Source organism: Palaemon carinicauda, chromosome 33 (genome assembly GCF_036898095.1).
Source record: "Palaemon carinicauda isolate YSFRI2023 chromosome 33, ASM3689809v2, whole genome shotgun sequence".
In the NCBI taxonomy this organism is placed as follows: Eukaryota; Metazoa; Arthropoda; class Malacostraca; order Decapoda; family Palaemonidae; genus Palaemon; species Palaemon carinicauda.
The window spans coordinates 31,638,147-31,663,146 of NC_090757.1; the positions used below are offsets into that span (position 1 = coordinate 31,638,147).

Consider the following 25,000-nt stretch of genomic DNA (forward strand, 5'->3'; position numbering starts at 1 on the left):
CTTGTAAGGTCACTTATACGGAAATGTGAAATAGTTCCTCGAGTCGACATAGAAAATTACATTTTCTATGTATTTTTTTTTTTTGTTTTGTTTTCTTTGGAATACAATCTATTTTGGTAACCGTTTCCCGTCTTGGGTAATGAGTTTACCTATTTATTGATATTTCATCGTTTATTTTGAAATCTCTTCTTATGTAAACTACAATCATTCCAAAATTAGTTGTACGAATACAGTCACAACTTACCTCTCAGGAGTGTAAATGTGCATAGAAATACTAGCTTTAAGTTTTATCTCTGTGAAAAAACAAAAAGTATTAGATTCAACTGCGACACGTTTGGTTAGTTCATTATCCCATCATGTTGCTGTATATGTTGAGAGTTGTTACTGGGTGTACCAACGTGTGTCACACGATCGTACATAGTTCATTTTGTGTATATATTATTCTTGTATCTTAGCTCTTCCCTCACGCTAAAAAGAACCTGAACTAACATTTCTGTTTTTCTCACCGGTAACGGTGTCGATTTTAAACATGAAAATTTTTGTTGCCTTGAGCTTTGTATATAAAGGAGAGTGTTCTGTAATAAACTCACTCAGTTGCTTTCATCCTGTCTTTGAGTCACAACCTTCTCTCGGCCCGTCACAGAGGCAATCTCATATCTGTATATCAAGAAAACATTAAATAAGGAATTAATCCCGACGAGAAAATTGTGACCAACAGTTGCGCATCTAAACTTTTTTATTTGCAAATCCAGTTTCGTCATTAATCATGAAGAAACTTTTGACAAACATTGATTTTTACTTGAATGACAATATTGCAATGAATTTTATAAATAGAACAGGGCTCGTTGCATTTAAATCAAGACGTAGTTATCTGGAACCTTGCATGAGTGACTTGATCAAAGAATTTAAAATCAATTCTAGCAATATGTCGGTAATGGAATAGGCTTAGATATTATTATTCATAACTATAATGTAAATATTAATATATAATGTTGAAAGATGAAATGTAAAAATGAAATAATCATCAAGTTTGGAAAATAGAGAATGCTTGAGCAAGGTCAGCAAATTACCGCCCCACCCCACCCCCCCCAAAAAAAAAATTAAAAATAAAGAGGGAATGCAAGTACTGGAAAGAAATCGAACACTTAATCAGGAAATTATTTGAAACCAGTCATGATTTGCATAAAACTCCAGATTTATTTTTCAGTGGAGATCTCGCCATATATAATTGAGAGTCCATTCAGCGACAATCTCACGCTAGAGAAAGTTTATAATTTGATGGCGATGTTTTATAGATGTCAAACTTTATAGTGCAGGTGGCCTTCGGAGACATTAAGATTTGCTTTTTGAAAGTCTGAAGGAGAGGAATTTTATGGTAATAAATTTGGATACGGTGTACTGATTTGCTTTAGAAAGTCCAGATGAGATTTTACCACCCAATAGTGGTCATTGAGTTTTACAAATGGATTTAAAAGCTGTATGATAATTTTCATGACGGGAATTCGTCTAAGAGCTAAATTAATGAGATAAGCTAATAAAATAGAAAAGGAACACACACACACACACATATATATACATATACTGTATATATATTTATATATATATATATATATATATATATATTTATATATATATATATATACTATATATATTATATATATGTATGTATATATATGTATAATATATATATGTATATAATATATATATGTGTGTATATATATATATATATAGCCTATATATATATATATATATATATATATGTATATATATATATATATATGTGTGTATATATATGTATATATATATGTACATGTATATATATATATATATATATATTGTAAAATCCGAGTCTACTATATTTCAATAGCTCCAGTGTAAGTCCTGCTTGATAATGCAGAGTACTAAAGCACACGTATCTGGGGATTGCTATATTTAATCCCTATAATTTGTTGCGAGGTGGTATATAGCAATTTAATTTACTGTCGTTACTTGGTTTCAAAACTAACCATTCAACAGGAAACGTTTTTGGTTAGCTAAAAGAAGAGAATCGCTATGCATATAGCAGTTAATCCTGAATAATAGCTCTCTCTCTCTCTCTCTCTCTCTCTCATCTCTCTCTCTCTGTCGATAATCTGTGATGTGAAGCTACGCCTTTCGAATAAGCAAAATTCTCTCTCTCTCTCTCTCTCTCTCTCTCTCTCTTCAGGTGTCGATAACCTATGATGAGGTGCAGCCACGCCTGTTGAATAACCAAATCTCTCTCTCTCTCTCTCTCTCTCTCTCTCTCGGTATCGATAACCTATGATGATGTGAAGCCGCACCTGTCGAATAAACAAATCCCCCCCCCTCTCCTCTCTCTCTCTCTCTCTCTCTCTCTCTCTCTCTCAGGTGTCGATAACTTATGATGATGTGAAGCTACGCCTGTCGAATAAACAAATTCTCTCTCTCTCTCTCTCTCTCTCTCTCTCTCTCTCTCATAGAGCAGAATACATTAACTTTTAGTCACTAATTGCACTGGCCCTTGTTTTTTCTTTTGTTTTTTTAAATGTAAATGATAACACGTAACTTCAGCTTCAGACATCCTATTATGCAAATTACATGACCAAATTAAGGATAATTCTTAGCAAACAATAAAAAAAATTCGTTTTTTTCCGTTCATTTTAATGATAAATTTTAAAATGAAAATGCTTTTGGGGAATAATGTATAGCCATCCTCTTTTTATATGACGTTGGTATATTATATCGAAATACAAAAATACTTAGAATGTTTCCGGAAAATACAGTAGTATTGACATATGACATTTCAATTGGAAAGGGGGAAAGCTAATCAGTGTCGTCTTTTTTTTTTTTCTTTTTTCGTGTCCCCTCTTAATATAAGGAAGGAGAGACACTTCTACGACGGTTGTATTACTGTCTTGTCTTTATTTTTATTTTTCTCGAAACTGATATTTTCATACTTGGTTGAGGCATTTTTGATGGTTAAAGATTTCGTCATATATATATATATATATATAACTATATAAATATATAATACATATATATGTATGTATGTATATGTGTATATATATATATATATATATATATATGTTAGATGTTGGCTTTCTTTATGAAAAATGTTCAAGAAGGATTAAGCCATTTCTTTATGCGAGGAGCTATATCACCTGAATGTGACACTTGCCTTAATCACTTTATTGACGTCTGTTTTTTACCCGCTCGTTCGTGTGCGAAATTACTGAATTTTTGTACGCCGGATGCAGTCATGGATTAGGTATACCAGTCCTTTATGGAGCCAGTGAAGTTCCTTGGTATACGTTTACTTTTTTATTTTCTAGTTTTTTTATCATTCGGAGAGTAATTGGTAGCTGTCTTCAAATGCAGGAAGTTGATAATCATATCCATTGGTGTCTAGAATTCAAATATAAGGCGGTGTTTAGATGGGGCAGTAGGTTTAATATTAAAGGTTCCTTACGAAGGGGATCATTTTACTTCTCCCACTGTTACTCAAAGGAAATTTATATGTTTGAGTTAAACGCACTTGATAAATAACAGTTTCCAAGATTGTCTGTAGACTCGGTAGATTTTAAAGGATTTTAATAACCCTGGGAATGGAGGTGACATGATTCCCTACAAATCTAATAGAGACTTATCCGATTTTCGGGTACGATTTCCAGCATATCAGGCGCAGTCTTTACCAGGTCTTTTTTGACAGGCCAGATTTTGTTATTTTTTTCTTCCATCTTCGTAGGGTCTGGCGGGAATCGATATTGAAATCCATAGGACATCTTGGAGAAGAGAAAAAGTATTATTATTATTAGTAGTAGTATTATTATTATTACTACTTTCTAAGCTACATCCCTAGTTGGAAAAGCAAGATGCTATAAGCCCAGGGTCTCCAACAGGGAAAATAGCCCAGTGAGGAAAGGAAAAGGGAAAAATAGAATATTTTAAGAAGAGTAACATCATTAAAATGAATATCTCCTGTATAAACTATATAAACTTTAACAAAAGAGGAAGAGAAATTAGATAGAATAGTATCCCCGAGTGTACCCTCAAGCAAGAGAACTCTAACCCAAGACAGTGGAAGAGCATGGTACAGAGGCTATGACACTACCCAAGACTAGAGAACAATGGTTTGTTTTTGGAGTGTCCTCCCTAGGAAAGCTGCCTTACCATAGCTGAAGAGCCTCTTCTACCCTTACCAAGAGGAAAATGGCCTGCTGAACAATTACAGTGCAGTAAGAAGAATTTTTGGTAATCTCAGTGTTGTCAGGTGTATGAGGACAGAGGAGAATATGTAAAGAATAGACCAGACTATTCGGTGTGTGAGTGTATAAGCAAAGGGAAAATGAACCGTAATTAGAGAGAAGGATCTAATGTAGTACTGTCTGGCCTGTCAAAAGATGCCATAACTCTCTAGTGGTAGTATCTCACGGGTGCCTGGTGCCCTGGCCAACCTACTACCTATAAACATATATTTTTAGATTTAATTTACCACAAGTTAACCTTTATTTTTAAATTACTTTAAACAGTTTGTATTATATGAAACCAGATCGTATGGTTGAGAAATGGTTTGAAAATTTTTTAATATCCACTTTGTTGTGGGTACCACGGGAGTTTATGTAAAGACTTATCTGATATCAAATGATCCTCACTTCATTATAGGGAATCAGAGCAGATTATTTATAGATAGTTTAAAAATAGTTTGTTATATGTTTTCGTGTTACTGTAGGGAATTAAAGTAGATAATTTTTGGCATTAAAATTCTGTTACTCAAAACCAAAAAAAAGGGGGAAGGATTATTTACAGAAAATTTCAAAATACTAAATCCTTATTATTCATAATCTATAGTCAATTTCTTTTAATGCGGTGCATTTGCACCAACTTGCAGCGGTGCCCTTTTAACTCGGAAAACTTTCCTGATCGCTGCTTGGTTAGAATTATCTTGTCCAACCAATCGGCGATCAGGAAACTTTTCCGAGCTAAAAGGGCACCGTTGCGAATCGGTGCAAATCTGCATCGCTAAAAAAAATGACTATAGGTGAGATTTGGTGAAAAGTCAGTTTTTTTTTTTTTTTTCCATGTTGATTTATTTAAGATTAGTTAGAATAATAATGAAAATACCATATTTAGTTTTTTTACATTTGATTGCATGAATGATGGATGAAATTATCTCAAAATCAGCTGACTTCACTGTGATAATACCTGCAATAATCGAAATGGTTTGCATCATGATAACTGTCTTGATTGAGCTGCGCGCTTAAACGTCGCTCAGATCCTTATTTTTCCGCTTTTCTTGTTTTCTTCCGGTTTGGGCCAGAAAAGGTAATGGTTTGACACTGCCATTCCCGTGTGCATTACAAATGGTCCTTTCATATGTTTTATTTATATTATCATACGATGCCTTTTAAAACAGCGTGATTCTTTGATAGCTGGACCATGAAGATTTGACGCCTTAACCCCCAATATGTGTATATATATATATATATATATATATATATAAATGTATGTATATATATAAATATTATATATATATATATATATATGTATATATATATATATATATATATATATAAACACCTATTGCTTTTAGTATATTCAGGTATTCTAATAAATATATTTTGATTTTCCCTATAAATAATTTACTTTGATTTATTTTTATGCCAATGGATGGTGCTCTTAACAAAGTCAGCCTCACATGATATAGGCTATAAGTCACCACAATATTGTAATTTACGGTTTCCATGCACAAGTTTGTATTTCGTGCTTAGCATAATACTTCAAAATGCAACGACTAAACTTAAAATAAGTCATCTTATTGGCCTCTCCTTAAAGTTTGATACACTTTGATAGAATTCCTATAATTTTATTGAGTCTTCGCAAAACTGATAAAGCAATTCTGTATCATAAGTTTTTCCATTGGAAACTTTCCAGTAAGAAATTACCATAGCGAAAGACTTTTATTAAGATAGAATGAACCCTTTATAAGACCGGGAGACTACTTCATAATTAAGGAAGTTTAGGAAACTTGGTGATCTCCTCCGTTGCTATGCAGTTAATGAGGCTGTGTCATTACCCAAGTTTTGTCTGGGACCCGGATGAGAGATTACCTTCGGAACATCCATGGGAGGAAGGAAAACTTAGGCCAGGAGTTTGTAGTAGATAAAATTGATTTTTCGTTTATGGGACGTCGCAAGATAGAGGACTTTCGCAGGGCTGTAAGGCATTTTGAAAAAATAAACGTTGTTAAATTATATTTTCATAATGGCTTAACTACTATATAATTTGATAAATTATCTTTTCATAGGGCTTAACTGCTATATAATTTGATAAATTATCTTTTCATAGGGCTTAACTGCTATATAATTTGATAAATTATATTTTCATAGGGCTTAACTGCTATATAATTTGATAAAATTATATTTTCATAGGGCTTAACTGCTATATAATTTGATAAATTATATTTTCATAGGGCTTAACTGCTATATAATTTTGTTAATAAGTTGGGAAATTGATTCTTAGTGCAATAACGTAAAAATAAATCAGTACATAGTGTATGATAAAAAGTGGCTTTTGTGATGCGTAAATATTAAATGACTTTGGCAAGAAGTTTTTTTGTATAATTGCTACTGCCGTATTAGTACTTCGTGGTCTTGAAATGATTTCTATTATATTATTTTGCTAATACGATAAAAATTCATGATTAGTGTGTGAATAACGTAAAAATAAATAAGTACATAGTGTATGATAAAAAGTGGCTGTGATGCATGAATATTAAATGACTTTGGCTAGAAGTATTCAAGTATTTTGGTGTCATTGCTACTGCCGTATTAGTAGTTCGTGGTCTTGGAATGATGGACTATTATATTATTTAGGGGACCCTGTAGGTCTACCTGCTGAGTCATCAACAGCCATTGCCTGGCCCTCCCTGGTCCTAGCTTGGGTGGAGTGGGGACTTGGGCGCTGATCATATACATATATTCTCAGCCTCTAGGGTATTGCCCTGCATGCTACGGCAATGTCACTGTCCCTTGCCTCTGCCATTCATGAGCGACTTTTAAATCTTTAACCTTATATACCACACGGGAAAATACAGTGTTTGGATGTTATTTTTTACCGCAGTACGAATGTATTAAAATTCACACTTGACATTCCCTCGTAATCATTTAATAAAAACTAGGAAATGAATCTTTAAAAGATTACTAAAATGTCAGAACTGTAAATTGGGATATCACCTCGCGTTTTATTCCGGGAAAATAGCTTGAAATGATAGAACTAAAGAATTTCCTATTTCAGTGGAAACTTACATCTTCTTATTAATCGCAGCCCCTAGATTCTTTGAATTTTGTAGTCTTGGAATGATTTTCGTACTTGTATTTTCGAATTCTTTTTTAACATCATCTTCATTTGCTTACTAGGAATTGTGATCTTAGATTAAAAAATGCATTCGTGTATGCTCCTGCCTTTACTATATTTTTATTGAATATTTTTGCCCTTTAAACTTTTGTATATAACAATTTTGTTATAGAAACAACAATTTTATATGAGAATAATCTTATACTCATTTAGCTCATAGAGAAGTCAGGGAATATTATATTTGGGTTTAAAAGCACGTTTACAACGTCCTTGAACAAGCTCACTTCATCCAACCACTCTTACTAAAACCTCAAACTACCTGGGTACCCGCATTTCCAGGACATTTGGCTCCATTAGGCTACATATTTTAAGCTGTATTGTGTAGTTATTTTAGAGAGTAAAGCTCTTTGGTCCCGCCTTAACATCGCATTGCAAACAAGTTACGAGTACTTGTTGAAGGTTAATTCTTCAAGAAATAGAAGTAAGAAATGCGACTTGGGAGAAAAACGATAAAGTTTACTCCTCATATATTGTTTATTAATTTATTTCCTTTTCCCGATGGGCCTATTTTCCCTGTTGGAGTAATGGTCTTGTAGCATCCTGCCTTCCCAAGTAGGGTTGTAGCTTAAGCCCCATCCATACGATCGAGCATACCCCAACGGGCAAACAGTGGTACCAGGCACAATAGTTAGTGAAATGAGGGTTGGTGACGCCAGAAGCGGAAAAACTAAATGCAGGGATCTGGCAACACTGTATGATGCCAGATCCCTGTCTGTGGTTTTCCCGCTTCTGACGTCATCAACCCTCATTCTTACTAACTATTGTGGTTCTGGTATCACTGTTTGCCCGTCGGGCATGCTCGATCGTGTTGATAGGGCTTTAGCTAATAATAATAATAATAATAATAATAATAATAATAATAATTCCTAGGAAGAAATAGAAGTAGCATGGCGATCTTGAACGGTAAAATAACAGGGTTAGAACAGTAAAGAATAAGTTTTATTGGAAAACGTTAGCTTCATAGGTAATAAGACCAAATAATCCTCACATATATTAAACGTATGAAAACAGCTTACCTTATTTCAAGGTTTTTAAATGAGTCTCCATACAAAGCCTTTACTGCTATTTATGCCTTGAAGTTCTTTCTCATCTTGAAGCAAGGTTAATTGCATGGTTTGGAAATAGAAAGTTATATAGATAATTTCATTAGAGTTAGAACTATACATGGAATTTAATCAATGATTTACCCCGGTTTAAGGGAAACATTAAGAGAGGTCTGGGTGCTCTGCTTTCAAACGCTTGTTATGCAGAATATTTATTACATCTTTCTTTTGGTAATTTATATGTTCATGCTCTTAAATATATGTTTTTTTCGGGTGTTAAATTTTGTACGAGGTCTGCTACATATTTCGGCTTCATACTCTGCATTGCGATGTGAGGTGAAACATATTTTAGAATTATATTTTCCGTTTCAAATGTAGCCAATGGAATTCAATTAGGAAGGGTGAGACCCTGTCATGTGTAATATGTTTAGTATTAATTTAGCTGCCTTATTAGATTTTTCATTGCTGAAAGTTTACATTGGATTAATTCATATTTTAACTGTATTTTCCCTTTTCGCTTTTTGTTTTTGGGAAAATTTAGGATATCGTTTATTCATAACATGGGAATTTATTCCTATTTTTAATAAATTAATGGATTATTGTATGCAACGTATGTTAAATTAATGTGATTTTTTAAAATAAAATTGAAACGTATAAATATGGTCTCCTGGCATTCGTGTGGCAGCAGATCGATCCCCGCCCGGGACCGTGATTTTAAGCTGTTTACTGGGGAGGCCACTGCTGTGGTAGAGCACCACAGTAGGGGTTTGGGCTTGCCCAGCTGACGTTCTGGTGAGCATCTATTCTGATGGAACTGGAACTGAAACCAGACACCTTTAACCTTTAACCTTTACCGAATCGTGATTTTGATAACCGTTCATCACTTTATATCAGTGAAAAAACTATAGATATTTATTTCCTTTATATATAGAAACATTGTTTATTTGTACATATTTATGCGAATTAATATTTTGTTAATGGGATGATTTTCACGTTACAACTAATATCAATTACTATACTCAATTTTTTTTAACGAGGCGCCTTTGCACTGGCTCGCAACGGTACCCTTTAAGCTCGAAAAAGTTTCCTGATCGCTGATTGGTTAGAGTCATTTTATCCAACCAATCAGCGATCAGGAAACTTTCCCGAGCTAAAAGGGCGCACCCCTGCGAGTTGGTGCAAATCTGCCTGACTAAAAAGAATTGACTATAGTGAACGCGACTTGTCAAAAACAACGATTAATATTTTGATAGATAAACACACACATCCAAAGAGGGAGGTATTGGAAAAACCCCCCCCCCCCCCCATTCGTAACTATACAATACAACCCGTTAGTTCGGAAATTTGTGAGACATTGTGGTTTCCGAGTGTAGTTCTCGGAGTACCCCCTCTCACCAGGGTATGACTTTTACCTCTCCTCCTCCCTACCATAGGGACGGGGAGGGGACCGAGTAATCGTACGTTTGGCAATGTTGCTCAGCGTGACAGGAAATTTTATATATATTATATATATATATATATATATATATATCAAGACACTTGCTCTTTAATATAGGGGAGATTACTTCATACCATCTTCCGCACGGCAATAATAATAATAATGATAATAATAATAATAATAATAATAATAATAATAATAATAATAATAATAATGATGATGATGAAATAAGTTCTAATGTGTCTGGCTATCTTGACGTCCTCTCTGCTCTTGGATTATAAAGAAGCATTGTGACCTCTTCAAGCCGTCCTGTTTTGATTTCATTGTGCATAGTGTTGAAGGTGGAATGGGGGGGGGGGGAAGATTGGTAGATTTCTCATACAATCCTTTGCTTGCTTGAAGGTCAATGCATCACTTCCTTTTGCTGCAGTCACATATCTCCCCCACGAAGGAATCGCTGAGAGATACCGACAATGGACGATTTACTGCTTACATTAGTATCCTTTGTGTCGCCTTTTATCCTTTTGTATATCTTTTGGTGTGTATTTATGTTATTCGGAGTTAGCAGGCGACTGGGCCGAAGTAAATAGAATGTTAAGTTGCCGTGAAAGCTTTTATGCCGAATACAATACCCGTGTGACGTTGATGAATACAAAGCAAGCATTGAAATAAAAAAAAAAGGGGGGGGGCGACACAATTGTACGTGAGCTTACTGCGCTGAGAAATTTAGTATAGGAAAACACTTTGTCGTTCTCAGCTTTATTGACTACATTTATGTTACACATATAGCTCTTACGAATTTTGCCTATTTAACGAAAAGCGTCAGATTAAGTCTAAATATATATCTATTGAAAAGTAACTTTCCTCTTGGTAAGGGTAGAATGGACTCTTTAGCTATGGTAAGCAGCTCTTCTAGGAGAAGGACACTCCAAAATCAAACCATTATCCTCTAGTCTTGGGTAGTGCCATAGCCTCTGTACCATGGTCTTCCACTGCCTTGGGTTAGAGATCACTTGCTTGAGGGTACACTCGGGCACGCTATTCTATCTTATTTCTCTTCCACTTGTTTTGTTAAAGTTTTTATAGTTTATATAGGAGATATTTATTTTAATGTTACTATTCTTAGAATATTTTATTTTTCCTTGTTTCCTTTCCTCACTGGGCTATTTTCCCTGTTGGAGCCCCTGGGTTTATAGCATCCCTGCTTTTTTCAACTAGGGTTGTAGCTTAGCAATTAATAATAATAATGATGATAATAATGTGGGTAAATGTAAGCAACAGTTTTAATGAGGCACATTGGAACATTACTCTTTTATAAGTAACGCATCTAATCAGCTGATTTCACCTGTCGAATGCCGTCTTGATCATATGGTGAAGTTTATATATTACCATTTGTATTATACTATGGTGATGATGAACGAATGGTTGATATTATCTTATTTTCAAAGTGCCAAGTCCGAAGTTGAGTCAAGATTGGAAAGGCCAAATATCTATTGGAAAGTGTTACTTGGTTCACTTTCGATATTATTCACTACTACCTTCTCATTCAATGACGTCATTATGTTCGCCATCACTTTTATTATTGTTGTTTTAGACATTGTTAATGCCATTGATTTCCTTTCGTCACTTATACTCTCGATATTTCAGATTATCGGATTTTTCTCAAATTCCTGAAATATCCATAAAATAAATTCTTTTTTATTTCAATTCATTCCATAATGCAAAGACACACACACACACACTCTCTCTCTCTCTCTCTCTCTCTCTTCTCTCTTTGAAATTAGACAAGGAGTTATTACAGCTCTATGTATTGCCTGACACCGAAAAACAGTATGACAATATAGTAATGTGTGGGTGGAGAGAGAGAGAGAGAGAGAGAGAGAGAGAGAGAGAGAGTTAGTTAGTTACAAGGATTTACAAAGATTTTGGATGTCTCAAAGACTTTTTAGTCCATCGACGGAGACTCCATTTGCTCTTTGGTAGAGCGATTTGGTTTAAGCATTTGGAGTTCTTATGATCTTGTCTTAACTTATTCTTGAACTCGTTTACCGTGTTACTGTTTACTACATCCGCTGGAAGTCTATTCAAAGCATTTGCTATTTTGTATGTAGAGAGAGAGAGAGAGAGAGAGAGAGAGAGAGAGAGGTGTGCCCATGGTATAGGGCACGTTTGGTGCACTGCGTAAGGTTGCATCCACGCTTTTACGATGTCAATGTCATTAGCTATGATTATGTCATGGGGGGGGGGGGAGTTTCCACTGCAGTCTGCCTTTCCTGCCATCGTGTAAAGAGAACTCAAGGCCAGGTTTGCTTGCCAGAAAATCGAATCGGTATGATGGTGTTTGTTCATGTTTGCTGGTGGCACTTTCAGTATTTATTATTATTATTATTATTATTAATATTATTATTATTATTATTAGCTAAGCTACACCTTTAGTTGGTAAAACAGGCTGCTATAAGCCCTAGGGCTCCAACAGAGAAAAGTAGCCCAGTGAGGAAAGGAAATAATGAAGTAAAGAAACTACAAGAGATGTAATGAACAATTGAAATAAAATATTTTAAGAACCGTAACAACATTAGAACAGATCTTTTATACATATATATACAGTATATATGTATGTATATATATATATATATATATGTGTGTGTGTGTGTGTGTGTGTACAGATATTTTGATTGGTTGATTTAAAGTTTTCTGGCATCCTCTATATATATATATATATTATACATATATACATATATATATATATATATATATACTGTAAATGTATATAAAAAGAGACATGGTAACCTCTTCAACGTAAACACATTCACTGCAAGTCTTTTTATTATTATTATTATTATTATTATTATTATTATTTAACGAAACATTTTCTTTCAATAATAGGGATTTGAGAGTTTACCATGTTGGAATAACACGTGAAGGCATACTTTCAAATGCTCACTTATTCGTACTTGATTTCCTGTTGATCTCAGAACACCACAGCCAGTTTATAATCATAAGCTATCCATTGACATTCAACGTATGTACAGAACTGAAAAATGAATTGACTTCTAATGTGTCTTGGAAATTTAACTTTGTATCCTCACCAGGCTTCCTTTGCATTGCTCTCCTCAATGTGTACTTCGGTGTTTCGCATCCTAATTATCTTAGTATCACTATCCAGCTGGGTGCTTTTTTCACTCTTGCTTTCAACAGATGTCACGCCAGTCTCCTCCCTGATCGAAAACGTGGTGAATTCAATTATGAAAGTTTTTATGTATTATTTATACCTTGGTTTTAAAGGCCGCCCATAAATGCCAAAGGCAAGGGACAGTGACAACGCCTTAGCAGAACAATGCCCTATTATTATTATATTATTACTTACTAGGATATAATCCTGATTGGAAAAGCAGGATGCTATAAGCCCAGGGGCTATAACGGGGTAAATAGCTCAGTGAGGAAAGGAAACAAGGTAAAATAAAATATTTTAAGATCAGTAACATTGAAATAAACATTTCCTATATAAACTATAAAAACTTACAAAAAGAGAGAAAGAGAAATAAGATAGAAAGTGTGCCCGAGTGTACCCTCAAGCAAGAGAACTCTAACCCAAGACAGTGTAAAACCATGGTACAGAGGCTGTGACACTACCCAAGACATGAAAACAATGGTTTGATTTTGGAGTGTCCTCCTAGAAGAGCTGCTTACCATAGCTAAAAAGTCTCTTCTACCCTTACCTAGAGGAAAGTGGCCACTGAACAACTGCAGTGCAGTAGTTAACACCCTGGGTGAAGAAGAATTTTTTGGTAATCCCAGTGTTGTTAGATGTACGAGGACAGAGGAGAATCTGTAAAGAATATAGTATTCGGTGTATGTGTAGGCAAATGGAAAATGAACCGTAACCAGAGAGAAGGATCCAATGTAGTACTGTCTGGCCAGTAAAAGTACCCCACAATTTTCTAGTTATACTGACCATATATCCATATGATCAGCGCAAAAACCCCCTCTCTGCTCAAGTTAGGATCAGGGAGAGTCGGGCAATGGCTGCTGATGACTCAGCAGGTAGACTCAAAGGGATGGTGAGGTTGCAGACACCACTAAAAACTATCGAGTTTCTGCGGAATTCTTATCTCCATCCAACAGAACATCAGACATGAGCGTTTCCAATAGGATGATGGGTTTAATAATCAACTAATCTGAACGAAAACAGTCATTATATATAATCAGCATTATTCACTGTATACCTTTGCTAGGAGGATGAAAGTAAGCCAGTGTAAAAATACTTAAATTGGATTTACCTTGGCCTTCTATCTCCCTCCCGTCTTTATTTGCTTTTCGTAGGCTGGCTAAATCATCCTGATTCACTTTGTCGAGGAGCTTGTTTGTTATGAACTAACTTCGTGGAATCCACTCGAAGATTTTATAGTCTTTTCTTCGGAATCTAGCGTAAAAAAATATTAACTCTTTTGTGATATATGGCCAGTTTCTCAGAAATTTGATATGGCATGTTCCCGAAAACGTATGGAACTTTTTTCTAGAGTGGAATGATGGAAGTTTCTGGGAATTTAATTATGGCTCGTATTATTGAGTAATTAAGGTGGATAAAGATAGTATGTCACGAGAATTAAGTATTTAAGTTTGTCAGAATATTTTGTTGAATTGAAAATATTATGCGTCTTTGTGCAGACCTTTTAAATTTATATGTGCAAAATGTAGGTATTGAGAGTAAACAAGTCTAGTATGCTTAGATTGTGATGTGCTTGTCAATGCACAGGTATCTGTACAGAATTGAGTCATAAACCGTATACAGTATATATATATATATATATATTTGTGTGTGTGTGTGTGTATATATATATATATATATATATAGAGGAAGTGAGGAGAGCACTAGATGAAACGAGAGTAGGAAAAGCATCTGGTATGGACCGGTGTGAAAGCTGAGATGTTGAAGGAAGGGGGTGTGACTGTACTTGAATGGTTGGTTGAGATTGTTTAACATGTGTTTTGTGTTGTCAATGGTACCAGTAGATTGGGTTTGTGCATGTATTGTACCACTATATAAGGGTAAGGGAGATGTGCATGAGTGTTGTAATTCAAGAGGTATTAGTTTGTTGAGTGTAGTTGGAAAAGTGTATGTAGAGTACTGATTAATAGGATTAAGGATAAAACAGAGAATGCAATCTTGGAAGTACAGGGTGGTTTTAGAAGGTAGGGGTTGTATGAATCAGATTTTACAGTAAGGCAGATATGCGAGAAATATTTAGCAAAAGGTAAGGAGGTGTATGTTGCGTTTATGGATCTGGAGAAAGCATATGATAGAGTTGATAGGGAAGCAATGTGGGATGTGATGAGGTTATATGGAGTTGGTGGAAGGTTGTTGCAAGCAGTGAAAAGTTTATACAAAGGTAGTAAAGCATGTGTTAGAATAGGAAATGAAGTGAGTGATTGGTTTCCGGTGAGAGTGGGGCTGAGACAGGGATGTGTGATGTCGCCGTGGTTGTTTAACTTGTATGTTGATGGAGTGGTGAGAGAGGTGAATGCTCGAGTGCTTGGACGAGGATTAAAACTGGTAGGCGAGAATGACCATGAATGGGAGTAAATCAGTTGTTGTTTGCGGATGATACTGTACTGGTAGCAGACACAGAAGAGAAGCTTGACCGACTAGTGACAGAATTTGGAAGGGTGTGTGAGAGAAGGAAGTTGAGAGTTAATGTGGGTAAGAGTAAGGTTATGAGATGTACGAGAAGGGAAGGTGGTGCAAGGTTGAATGTCATGTTGAATGGAGAGTTACTTGAGGAGGTGGATCAGTTTAAGTACTTGGGGTCTATTGTTGCAGCAAATGGTGGAGTGGAAGCAGATGTACGTCAGAGAGTGAATGAAGGTTGCAAAGTGTTGGGGGCAGTTAAGGGAGTAGTAAAAAATAGAGGGTTGGGCATGAATGTAAAGAGAGTTCTATATGAGAAAGTGATTGTACCAACTGTGATGTATGGATCGGAGTCGTGGGGAATGAAAGTGATGGAGAGACAGAAATTGAATGTGTTGAGATGAAGTGTCTGAGGAGTATGGCTGGTGTATCTCGAGTAGATAGGGTTAGGAACGAAGTGGTGAGGGAGAGAACGGGTGTAAGAAATGAGTTAGCGGCTAGAGTGGATATGAATGTGTTGAGGTGGTTTGGCCATGTGAGAGAATGGAAAATGGTTGTCTGCTAAAGAAGGTGATGAATGCAAGAGTTGATGGGAGAAGTACAAGAGGAAGGCCAGGTTTGGGTGTATGGATGGTGTGAAGAAAGCTCTGGGTGATAGGAGGATAGATGTGAGAGAGGCAAGAGAGCGTGCTAGAAATAGGAATGAATGGCGAGCGATTGTGACGCAGTTCCAGTAGGCCCTGCTGCTTCCTCCGGGGCCTTAGATGACCGCGGAGGTAGCAGCAGTAGGGAGTCAGCATTATGAAGGCTTCATCTGTGGTGGAAATGTGGGAGGTTGGGCTGTGGCACCCTATCAGTACCAGCTGAACTCGGTTGGGTCCCTGATTAGGCTGAAGGAACATAGAGAGTAGAGGTCCCCTTTTTGTTTTTGTTTCGTTGTTGGTGTCGGCTACCCCCCAAAATTGGGGGAAGTGCCTTGGTATATAGATATAGATATATATACATATATATATATATGTGTGTGTGTATATGTGTATATATATATATTATATATATAGAATGTTATCCCTAACACTCGTGACTTTTATTAATTCAAATAAGCCTCTGGATTTAAGGGTCCATAGGGAAATTTCTTTTATAAAAAGTACATATGCCTTGCCAAGGATTCGAACCTTAGTGCACAGTAGAAATAAAGTTAAACAGTAGGCCTTACTTAATGCAATCTCAAAGTGCCAGGCTATTGTAGAAACACTAACCTATGTCCAGATTAGAGTAAAAATTAATGGACCATGTAACAAACGGTAAAATCACTGAAATGCAAATAAATTTTTAAGACTAAAGCAAATAATACTGTGGGAACCGTTATTTATCTGATAACCAAATTAAATATACGAAAACTTGATCCTCACATTTCACCCTCGGCCATTTTTTCCTTGACATCTCAAAACAAACTTGTTTTTCGTGTTAACCGAATCGTCTGATCTTCCAAAGAACTCTTCTCTTTTGCAACGCATAAAAGTGTAAACAGGAGATTAGACCTCGAACCAACGGTTTGCCTTGTGATGATTCCGTTTGCTTTATCGTGTGGTGATACCTTTTCCTAAACTGCGAGGAGAGAGAGAGAGAGAGAGAGAGAGAGAGAGAGAGAGAGATTGCTTGTGATGATTTCGTTTGCTTTATCGGGTGGTGATACTTCTTCCTAAACAGCGAGGGGAGAGAGAGAGAGAGAGAGAGAGAGAGAGAGAGAATGTCATTAAATGGATTGGTAAGAAAGAGAGAGACTTTGTCATTTAATGAATTGGGAAGAAAGACAGATAATTTGTCATTAAATGGATTGGTAAGAAAGAGAGAGACTTTGTCATTTAATGGATTGGGAAGAAAGACAGATGATTTGTCATTAAATGTATTGGTAAGAATTTTTATCAATATTGCATTGTTGCAATTAGACTTTTGAGTGCTCTTATTAAAATATGTCAATATATTGTGGAGATTTTATAACGTTCTTGGGTAGTAACAGGAGATCAGTAGTTTAGGGAAGGGTTTAACAGTGAAATATGACGTGGATATTCCATAGAATTATTCTCTCTCTCTCTCTCTCTCTCTCTCTCTCTCTCTCTCTCTCTCTCAAGAAGTGTGGAGATTTGTCTCCAATTCCTTTTCCCGGTGCTTTGAAGATTAATTTATTCCTTATGAATGTATCATGCCTTGAGAATTCTTTTCATGCTGTCGTCCTTATATCGATCTTAGGCGTTTATCAGACGTAAATTCTGAGAAATTTAAAAAATTGCAAAATATGATAAAAATCTGCGATTGATCTGATCGAAACTTGCATGTTGAAGTATGGAGATGTGTTGATAAAAAGATGAAGCCTCTTACTCGGTCTGACTTTTCGTATGGAATGAGAGAGAGAGAGAGAGAGAGAGAGAGAGAGAGAGCACCCATATGAATTCTCTCAATGCTAATAATGCACTAACCTAAGAATTTCATTGAGAGAGAGAGAGAGAGAGAGAGAGAGAGAGAGAGAATTGATTAATTTTGGATTTTAGATATTAACACTTTTGTGTGATTTATTCATTTTGTTACAGTCACTATTATTCAATTTTACATTCTTGTGTGTTCCATTTTTCAAATTATGATAACGATTTTAGTTTATATCTATAATTGTTTTATAGTAAATTTGCGTAATATTGCTGCATTGGATTTACCAAAGTATGGTTACTTAATAAAAAAAAACGCTATATTAAGTTACGATAAAGAATCTATTTCATTACTAAGCATTATTATTGTTTTTTTCAGTAATGGCTGGTGGGTAGAACTCCTAAAACCCTCTTCAAGATTCACCCAACCCAACCCTTGATTACCTGTGTTAGACCTACTCCAGGATTTCCTCACGACCTTTGGCACAACCCCAAAGGCCATTAAGAAGTCATCTATGGCATCGTCTCGGACAGGCTCATCCGTAAGTGCCAATTTTTTTTTTTTTTTTTACGGCTTCATTATACATTGGCGTTAATTTTGAGTTTACCTTGATATCAAATATTGCTTCTGCAATTCTTTTTGCTTAGGAATTTCTTAATCTGTATTTTCATACTAATTTTCTATTTTTTAATGGACTTTTTTTTTTTTTTTTTTTTTTTTTTTAGCCTTCATTATACATTGGCATTAATTTTGAGTTTATCTTGATATCAAATATTGCTTCTGCAATCTTTCTGCTTCGGAATTTTCTTAATCTGTGTTTATAGATAATTTTCTATTTTTAATGGACCAGGAGCCCTGCGACGCCTACCATCGATCTGGTCTGTACAGCTATTATGAGACCAAGGACGACCTGACAGGGAGAATGAGCGGATGCCCCATTGCCAGCGGGTTGCAGTGCCACGCTTCCTGGCGCTACTTCAAGCGGCAAACCCACAACCAGGAACAATTCCACCTGCAGTACCAGCAGCAGAACTCGGCACTAGCAGCAATAACAGCCTCAGGGGATGCCCCGTCATGACCAGGAACAATAGCACAGCAAGCAATAGCAGCAATCACAGCTTGAGCGGTGCAGCTTCTGCTGCTGCGATAGCACTTGGAGGAGTTAGTGGTCGCGTTGGAACTGCTACCTGCGCGGGGGCCAGTGGTGCTGCCATAGGCCTCTTGGTTGAAGGGAGCACCGTAGGCGAACTGGAAGAGACGACGGGCTGTCTGGAAGTGGAGCCATCCCTGATGGAAACCTCGACGGCCACAACTTCCACGGTCGACTCTACGGCAGAGCTCGTCACGGGTAAGTAAATGCTCTTTGCAGCTGATGTCTATTTTACCTTTATTGCCTATTTAATGCTTTGTACTTTAATCCCCACCTTTAGGCTTTCATGTATTTCAGAGATTTTAATTGTTTCGTTCATTCTTTTTATAAGAATCCACATTTTCCTTCTGAGAAAGGAGTAAGGATAATATTTGAAATGAATTAAAATGAGGGAAGTCACTCGGCGAACACTCGAGATTTTGAAAAGTCCTTCAGGTTTCGATTCACAGATTATGTAATTTTTTACCTTTATGAGTTATGAAGGATGAATAGTTATATGAAAATATTTGAGCATAAATATCATTATATGGAAAAAAATTGACGTAAGTATATCACGTAACAACAACTGGGTTCATTTTCTTCAGTTATGGCTGACTATGATAAATGAAGGTGGGTTAACCCCGTAGACATATTGTACAATCAGCTAGAATACTATTTATTGCTGAACTGTAAGCCAAATGCGTTTTAGTATTGGGTCCTACGCAATGAATGCTAGATCCTCGAAAACAATAACATTTATGAGTAGTTGACTCCCAAGTTTCTGCAATGTTCTGAGAATGTAGATTTTCTTTCCAAGACAAGTTTGATATCGAAGACTGGGTTTCAGAACGTAGATGAGATTAGATTTAGATTGTTGGGGAAATGTGAGAATGTTGGTGCTCTTAGAAATTCAAATATATACCTTCCACGAAGAAATAGCTAATAAGTTTTTATTGTATTACATAGTTTTATACGTTGTGGAGAATTTCTTGTACATTGTGAACAGTGATTGAGTGCTTTTTATTCAGTCGACTGATATGTTAGCATCCATGTGTGAAGGTCACGGAATAGCAACTTCATCTCATTTGACTATATTATATATATATATATATAGATATAGATATAGATATAGATATATATATATATATATATATTTATATATATATATATATATGTGTGTGTGTGTGTATATACAGTATATATATATATATATATATAGATAGATAGATAGATAGATAGTTAGATAGTTAGATAGATAGCTAGATAGATATAAATATATATATATATATATATGAGTGTGCTGTGTGTGTGTGGTATTTTATCACATAACAGTCGTGATTCTATTTTTTTCCAAATAAGCCACAAACAAATCTTTACGTTGAATTTTCTTTTAATCTTTATTTATAATAAACGATATCGGCGTCAATGACCTTTGACCTCAGGATGCCAGGAAAACTTCAAATCAGTCAATCAATCAATCATCGTTTGATCTTCTTACGAAGTCATTCACCTCTTTCGCTATTCCACTATTGCTGTTTTTTAGAGCATCCCCTCCTGTTTTCATGAGTTGGCTGCCTTAAGAGATTTAGTGCGCTCATCTTCAACTTCGTCTTTTGTCTGCTGCTTTTATTTCTTACTGCTTTCCTGATGCTTTCTCCTTTTGTGATTTTCACTTGAAGTTATTTTCGAGATATTATTGTTATTATTTACAGTAGTTTAAATGTGTGTGTGTATATATATATATATATATATAAATTATATATGAAATATATATACACAGTATATATATATATATATATATACAACAGTATATATATATATATATATATATATTTTCTTCGTGGCCAAGTGGTAGTCACTGTGTATACAAGCTTGCCGGACCAGGGTTCGATTCCCGGCTGGTCACAAGCTCTTGTCTTTGTGTGATTTCACCTGGGGCTCTGATCCCGAGGTCGTTAAGAGAATCCAGACATTAATGTATCAAAAATATATATGGCTTATTTGAATATGAAAAACACGTCTTAAATGTGCAAAATTTATCATATATATATATATATATGTGTGTGTGTATATATATATATATATGTGTGTGTGTATATATATATATATATATATAATGAATATATATATATATATATATATATTCGACGTATCATTGGCATTATTTACAGTAATACAGATATTTACATCAATGATCTACTCCTTAAGATATAAAGTTTGATTTGAAAATTACGTACAGTATAGTTATTTACATGTGATCATTGTTGTTAATTTGAATGCTTCTAATTCTTAAGTATTAATTATGAAGAATTACTTATATTTCATTCCGATTTTATTATTTCGTGGAAATTTTTGCATTTATATTGTGTCCTGTTAAAACATATATTGTTTATTATTATTACAATACACGAAGTGCACAAGTATGTGTGGATTAAGGTGAATAACCTGCTCTTCTAAACTAACAGTTGGAATTCTCAAATAATCTGCTATTCTATTCTAGTAGGTGGAATTCTAAATTTTCAAATAACAGAAGAGATGTCAAAGAGATACGATTAAAGTTAAAAAAATCTAAAACTCAAATATAGATAAGCTGATAGCTGCTCTTCTAAATTAATAGTTGGAATTCTCAAATAATCTGTCATTCTAATCTATACTCAATTTTTTTTAATGAGGCGTATTTGCAATGACTCGCAGCGGTGCCCTTTTAGCTCGGAAAAGTTTCCTGATCTCTGATTGGTTAGAATCATCTTTTCAAACCAATCAGCGATCAGGAAACTTTTCCGAGCTTAAAGGGCACCGCTGCGAGTCGGTGCAAATCTGCCTCAATAAAAAGAATTGACTATACTAAGTGGAATTCTAAGTTATCAAATAACAGAAGAAGAAAAGTCAGGGAGATACGATTGCAGTTGAAAAATCTACAACCCAAATATGGATAAGCTGATAGGTATAACCGTGAAAATCAACATTTGAGAAATGAACAACAAACATTTAAGAGGAATAGCATTCTTGACAAAGGCAATGTGAAAGCTAACAGATAGTCGTTCCAAAAAACCAACGTACCCTAGAAACAAGCGGATTTAAAAGGATGTCAAATGAAGAATGCAAGTTTTCCAAGTCATCGTCTTTGCTTTGTTTTCTGGGGATCTATCATGACCTGGGTCTTAGTCTTGGTGAGGGCAGCTTGCGTTCGCTATGCAGTGTTCTTTCGAGGTGTAATTAATGAGCCAGAGGGAATTAAAAGCTTAAGGTTCAGGTGCTTAATGATTTTGATTTCGTTCTTTGTTCTGCTGGTTGTCTTATGTCCATTGGTTATGGGGATGTGGATGTAAGATTGCTTTAGAGAATGTCTTATCTTTCGCAATATCACACACACACACACACACACACACATATATATATATATATATATAGATAGATAGATATATACTGTATGCATATATATATATATATATATATACACACATATGTGTGTATATATATATATATATATATACACACCCACATACATACACGCATACGCATAAAATAATGTTAAACAGTATTTACCAACAAATATTTTATTTCAATATTGCAATCATGAAGTATTTTGAAGTAAATATTGATATACATTGCATCCTTTTTTTCCCTGAAGATCTAAACTGTTTTCATCATAGCCAATAGTAAAAAATACTCTTTGTACAAAGCTTTAGACAATAGTCAATTGTCTCTTTCGCCTAGAACCAATATTTTCCCAATCCAGTTATTCAACTTTTGTTATTGTCATTTTGAAAATGGGGGGAGATTCTGCCCAAACTCCTTTTTAGACTGCGTCGATGTGACTTAAGACCTCTGGTTGTAGCACTTGAAAATTGACCTCAGTACGTTTTATTCTGTCTGAAGTATATTATTTAATCTTTGCTGCAGATAAAGTACTTTCGATGATGCACTTCTCCCTAGATAGTGCACAGACATTTTGTACGTCTGTCCAGGGTCTTCGATTGTTTATGATAACTTTTGTACCTGATCATCGAGGTATATATATATAATATATATATACATATATATATATATATATAATTTATATATATATATATATATATATTTATTTATATGTGTCTGTATATATATATATATATATATTGTGTATATATATATATATATATATATTTATATATATATATATATTTATATATATATATATATATATATATTTATTTATATGTGTCTGTATATATATATATATTGTGTATATATATATATATATATATATTTATATATATATATATATATATATATCTGTGTATGTATGTGTATACATGTGTACAATAAACAAACAACGAAAGAAAATGGGAAAAGACTTGTTTGGATTTAGTACTGTCGTTGTATAAGTGACATCCACGAACTCTTAATGAAATAAGTATAAAATCATATCATATTAAATACAGAAGAATATTATCCATAAACTATCAGTTTATTCATAATTCTAGATAAGTCAGATTTTAGGAAAAAAATTATGATATAATGCAATCGCGACTTTGGGTATAAGCAGTTAAGAGTTATTCGCCCAAGTCTGTGATTTAATCATAGCTAGTGGGCAGCCAAAGCATTATAAAGGAATTCCTCAAAGGCGACTTAAGTACGCGTGCTAAAATGTTATTTCATTGTGGTTAAAAATTATTTCCATAGTCTACAATAACTTCAGAAGATAAGTTATTATAAAAATAACTGTTATACATTCTTATCCAAACGTAAATTCTTTCTAAAATTTATGATTACAACCCCATTTTAAATGACCTCTATTTCTGACATAATAAACAAACTATTCCCTGATCTTACTAAACTTTTGAAAAAATTATACCCTTATGATTATGTAATGCTTTACCGTATTGTATGTGATTGTTTAAGCGTTAGTATCGCTGTCTTGTGAAGTTACGATAAAACCCCATCTTACATTGGACCTCTATTTCTGATATGATAAATAAACCATTCCCTGATCTTACTTAACTTTATAAAAAATTTATACCCTTATGATTATGCAATGCTTTACCGTATTGTATGTGATTGTTTAAGTGTTAGTATCTCTGTCTTGTGAAGTTATGAAGACACTGATTAGGTCATCAGTATGACATAACCCTTAAGTTCTTTATCTCTTGAATGAAGTGGTAGGCGAAGGGGGATCACCTGACTATTTGTGATAGCACCGGAGATTAAAATCAGGGTTGCCAGGTTCTTCCAAATGAGAAAAGGCCAACGTCTGATCAACTGCAGCTTTTAAAGGCCAACCTAATAGTAGGAAAAGACCGAAAATATAACATTTAAGGCTAACTAATTTTTTTAAAAAGGCCAAATTTAGGCACCTAGCACGAAAAAAAACCATATTTGGAGTAGTTTTGTTTGTTTTTTGGCCCGAAAAAGGCCAACCCTGATTGAAATCATTCTTGTTGACCTCTGATATTAACTAATGTCTTTTTTTTTTCTTTTTTTTTTGACGAAAATAAACTCTTTTTGAGTAGCTCTGTTGCACCCCTATGTATTTTAGCGCCCTTTCGTCAAATTCTAGATTTTGTGTTTATGTTACAGTATTAATCTTTGCTGCAAGTTATATGTAATTCAATTCTTCATTTTATCTTTCCATTCTTATTGATACTTAACTCTTATAATGTGTTTTGGGTATCCCCTTTATAGAATATGTATGTATATATATATATATATATGTGTGTGTGTGTGTGTGTGTGTTATATGTATATGGATATATATAATGTATCTCAAATATATATATATATATATATGTATGTATATATATATATATATATACTTACTGTATATATGTATACATATGTATGTATGACATATATATATATATATACATATATATATATATATATATATATTAATTATTCATGGTGATGCTTAACATTATTTAATGCAAATTTCTACGAATGAATCTTTGA

The 25,000-nt window shown here is 34.5% G+C and overlaps 1 protein-coding gene across 1 annotated transcript in view; it reads left to right on the forward strand.

Moving 5' to 3' along the window:
* Oatp30B (Organic anion transporting polypeptide 30B) overlaps nt 1-25,000 on the forward strand; it is a 330,565-nt gene that overhangs the window by 213,856 nt on the left and 91,709 nt on the right. The window contains 4 exon segments of the mRNA XM_068356923.1: nt 18,320-18,482; nt 18,792-18,887; nt 18,889-18,981; nt 18,983-19,293. Coding sequence (XP_068213024.1) covers nt 18,456-18,482; nt 18,792-18,887; nt 18,889-18,981; nt 18,983-19,293 — 527 coding nt within the window. The 5' untranslated portion in view covers nt 18,320-18,455.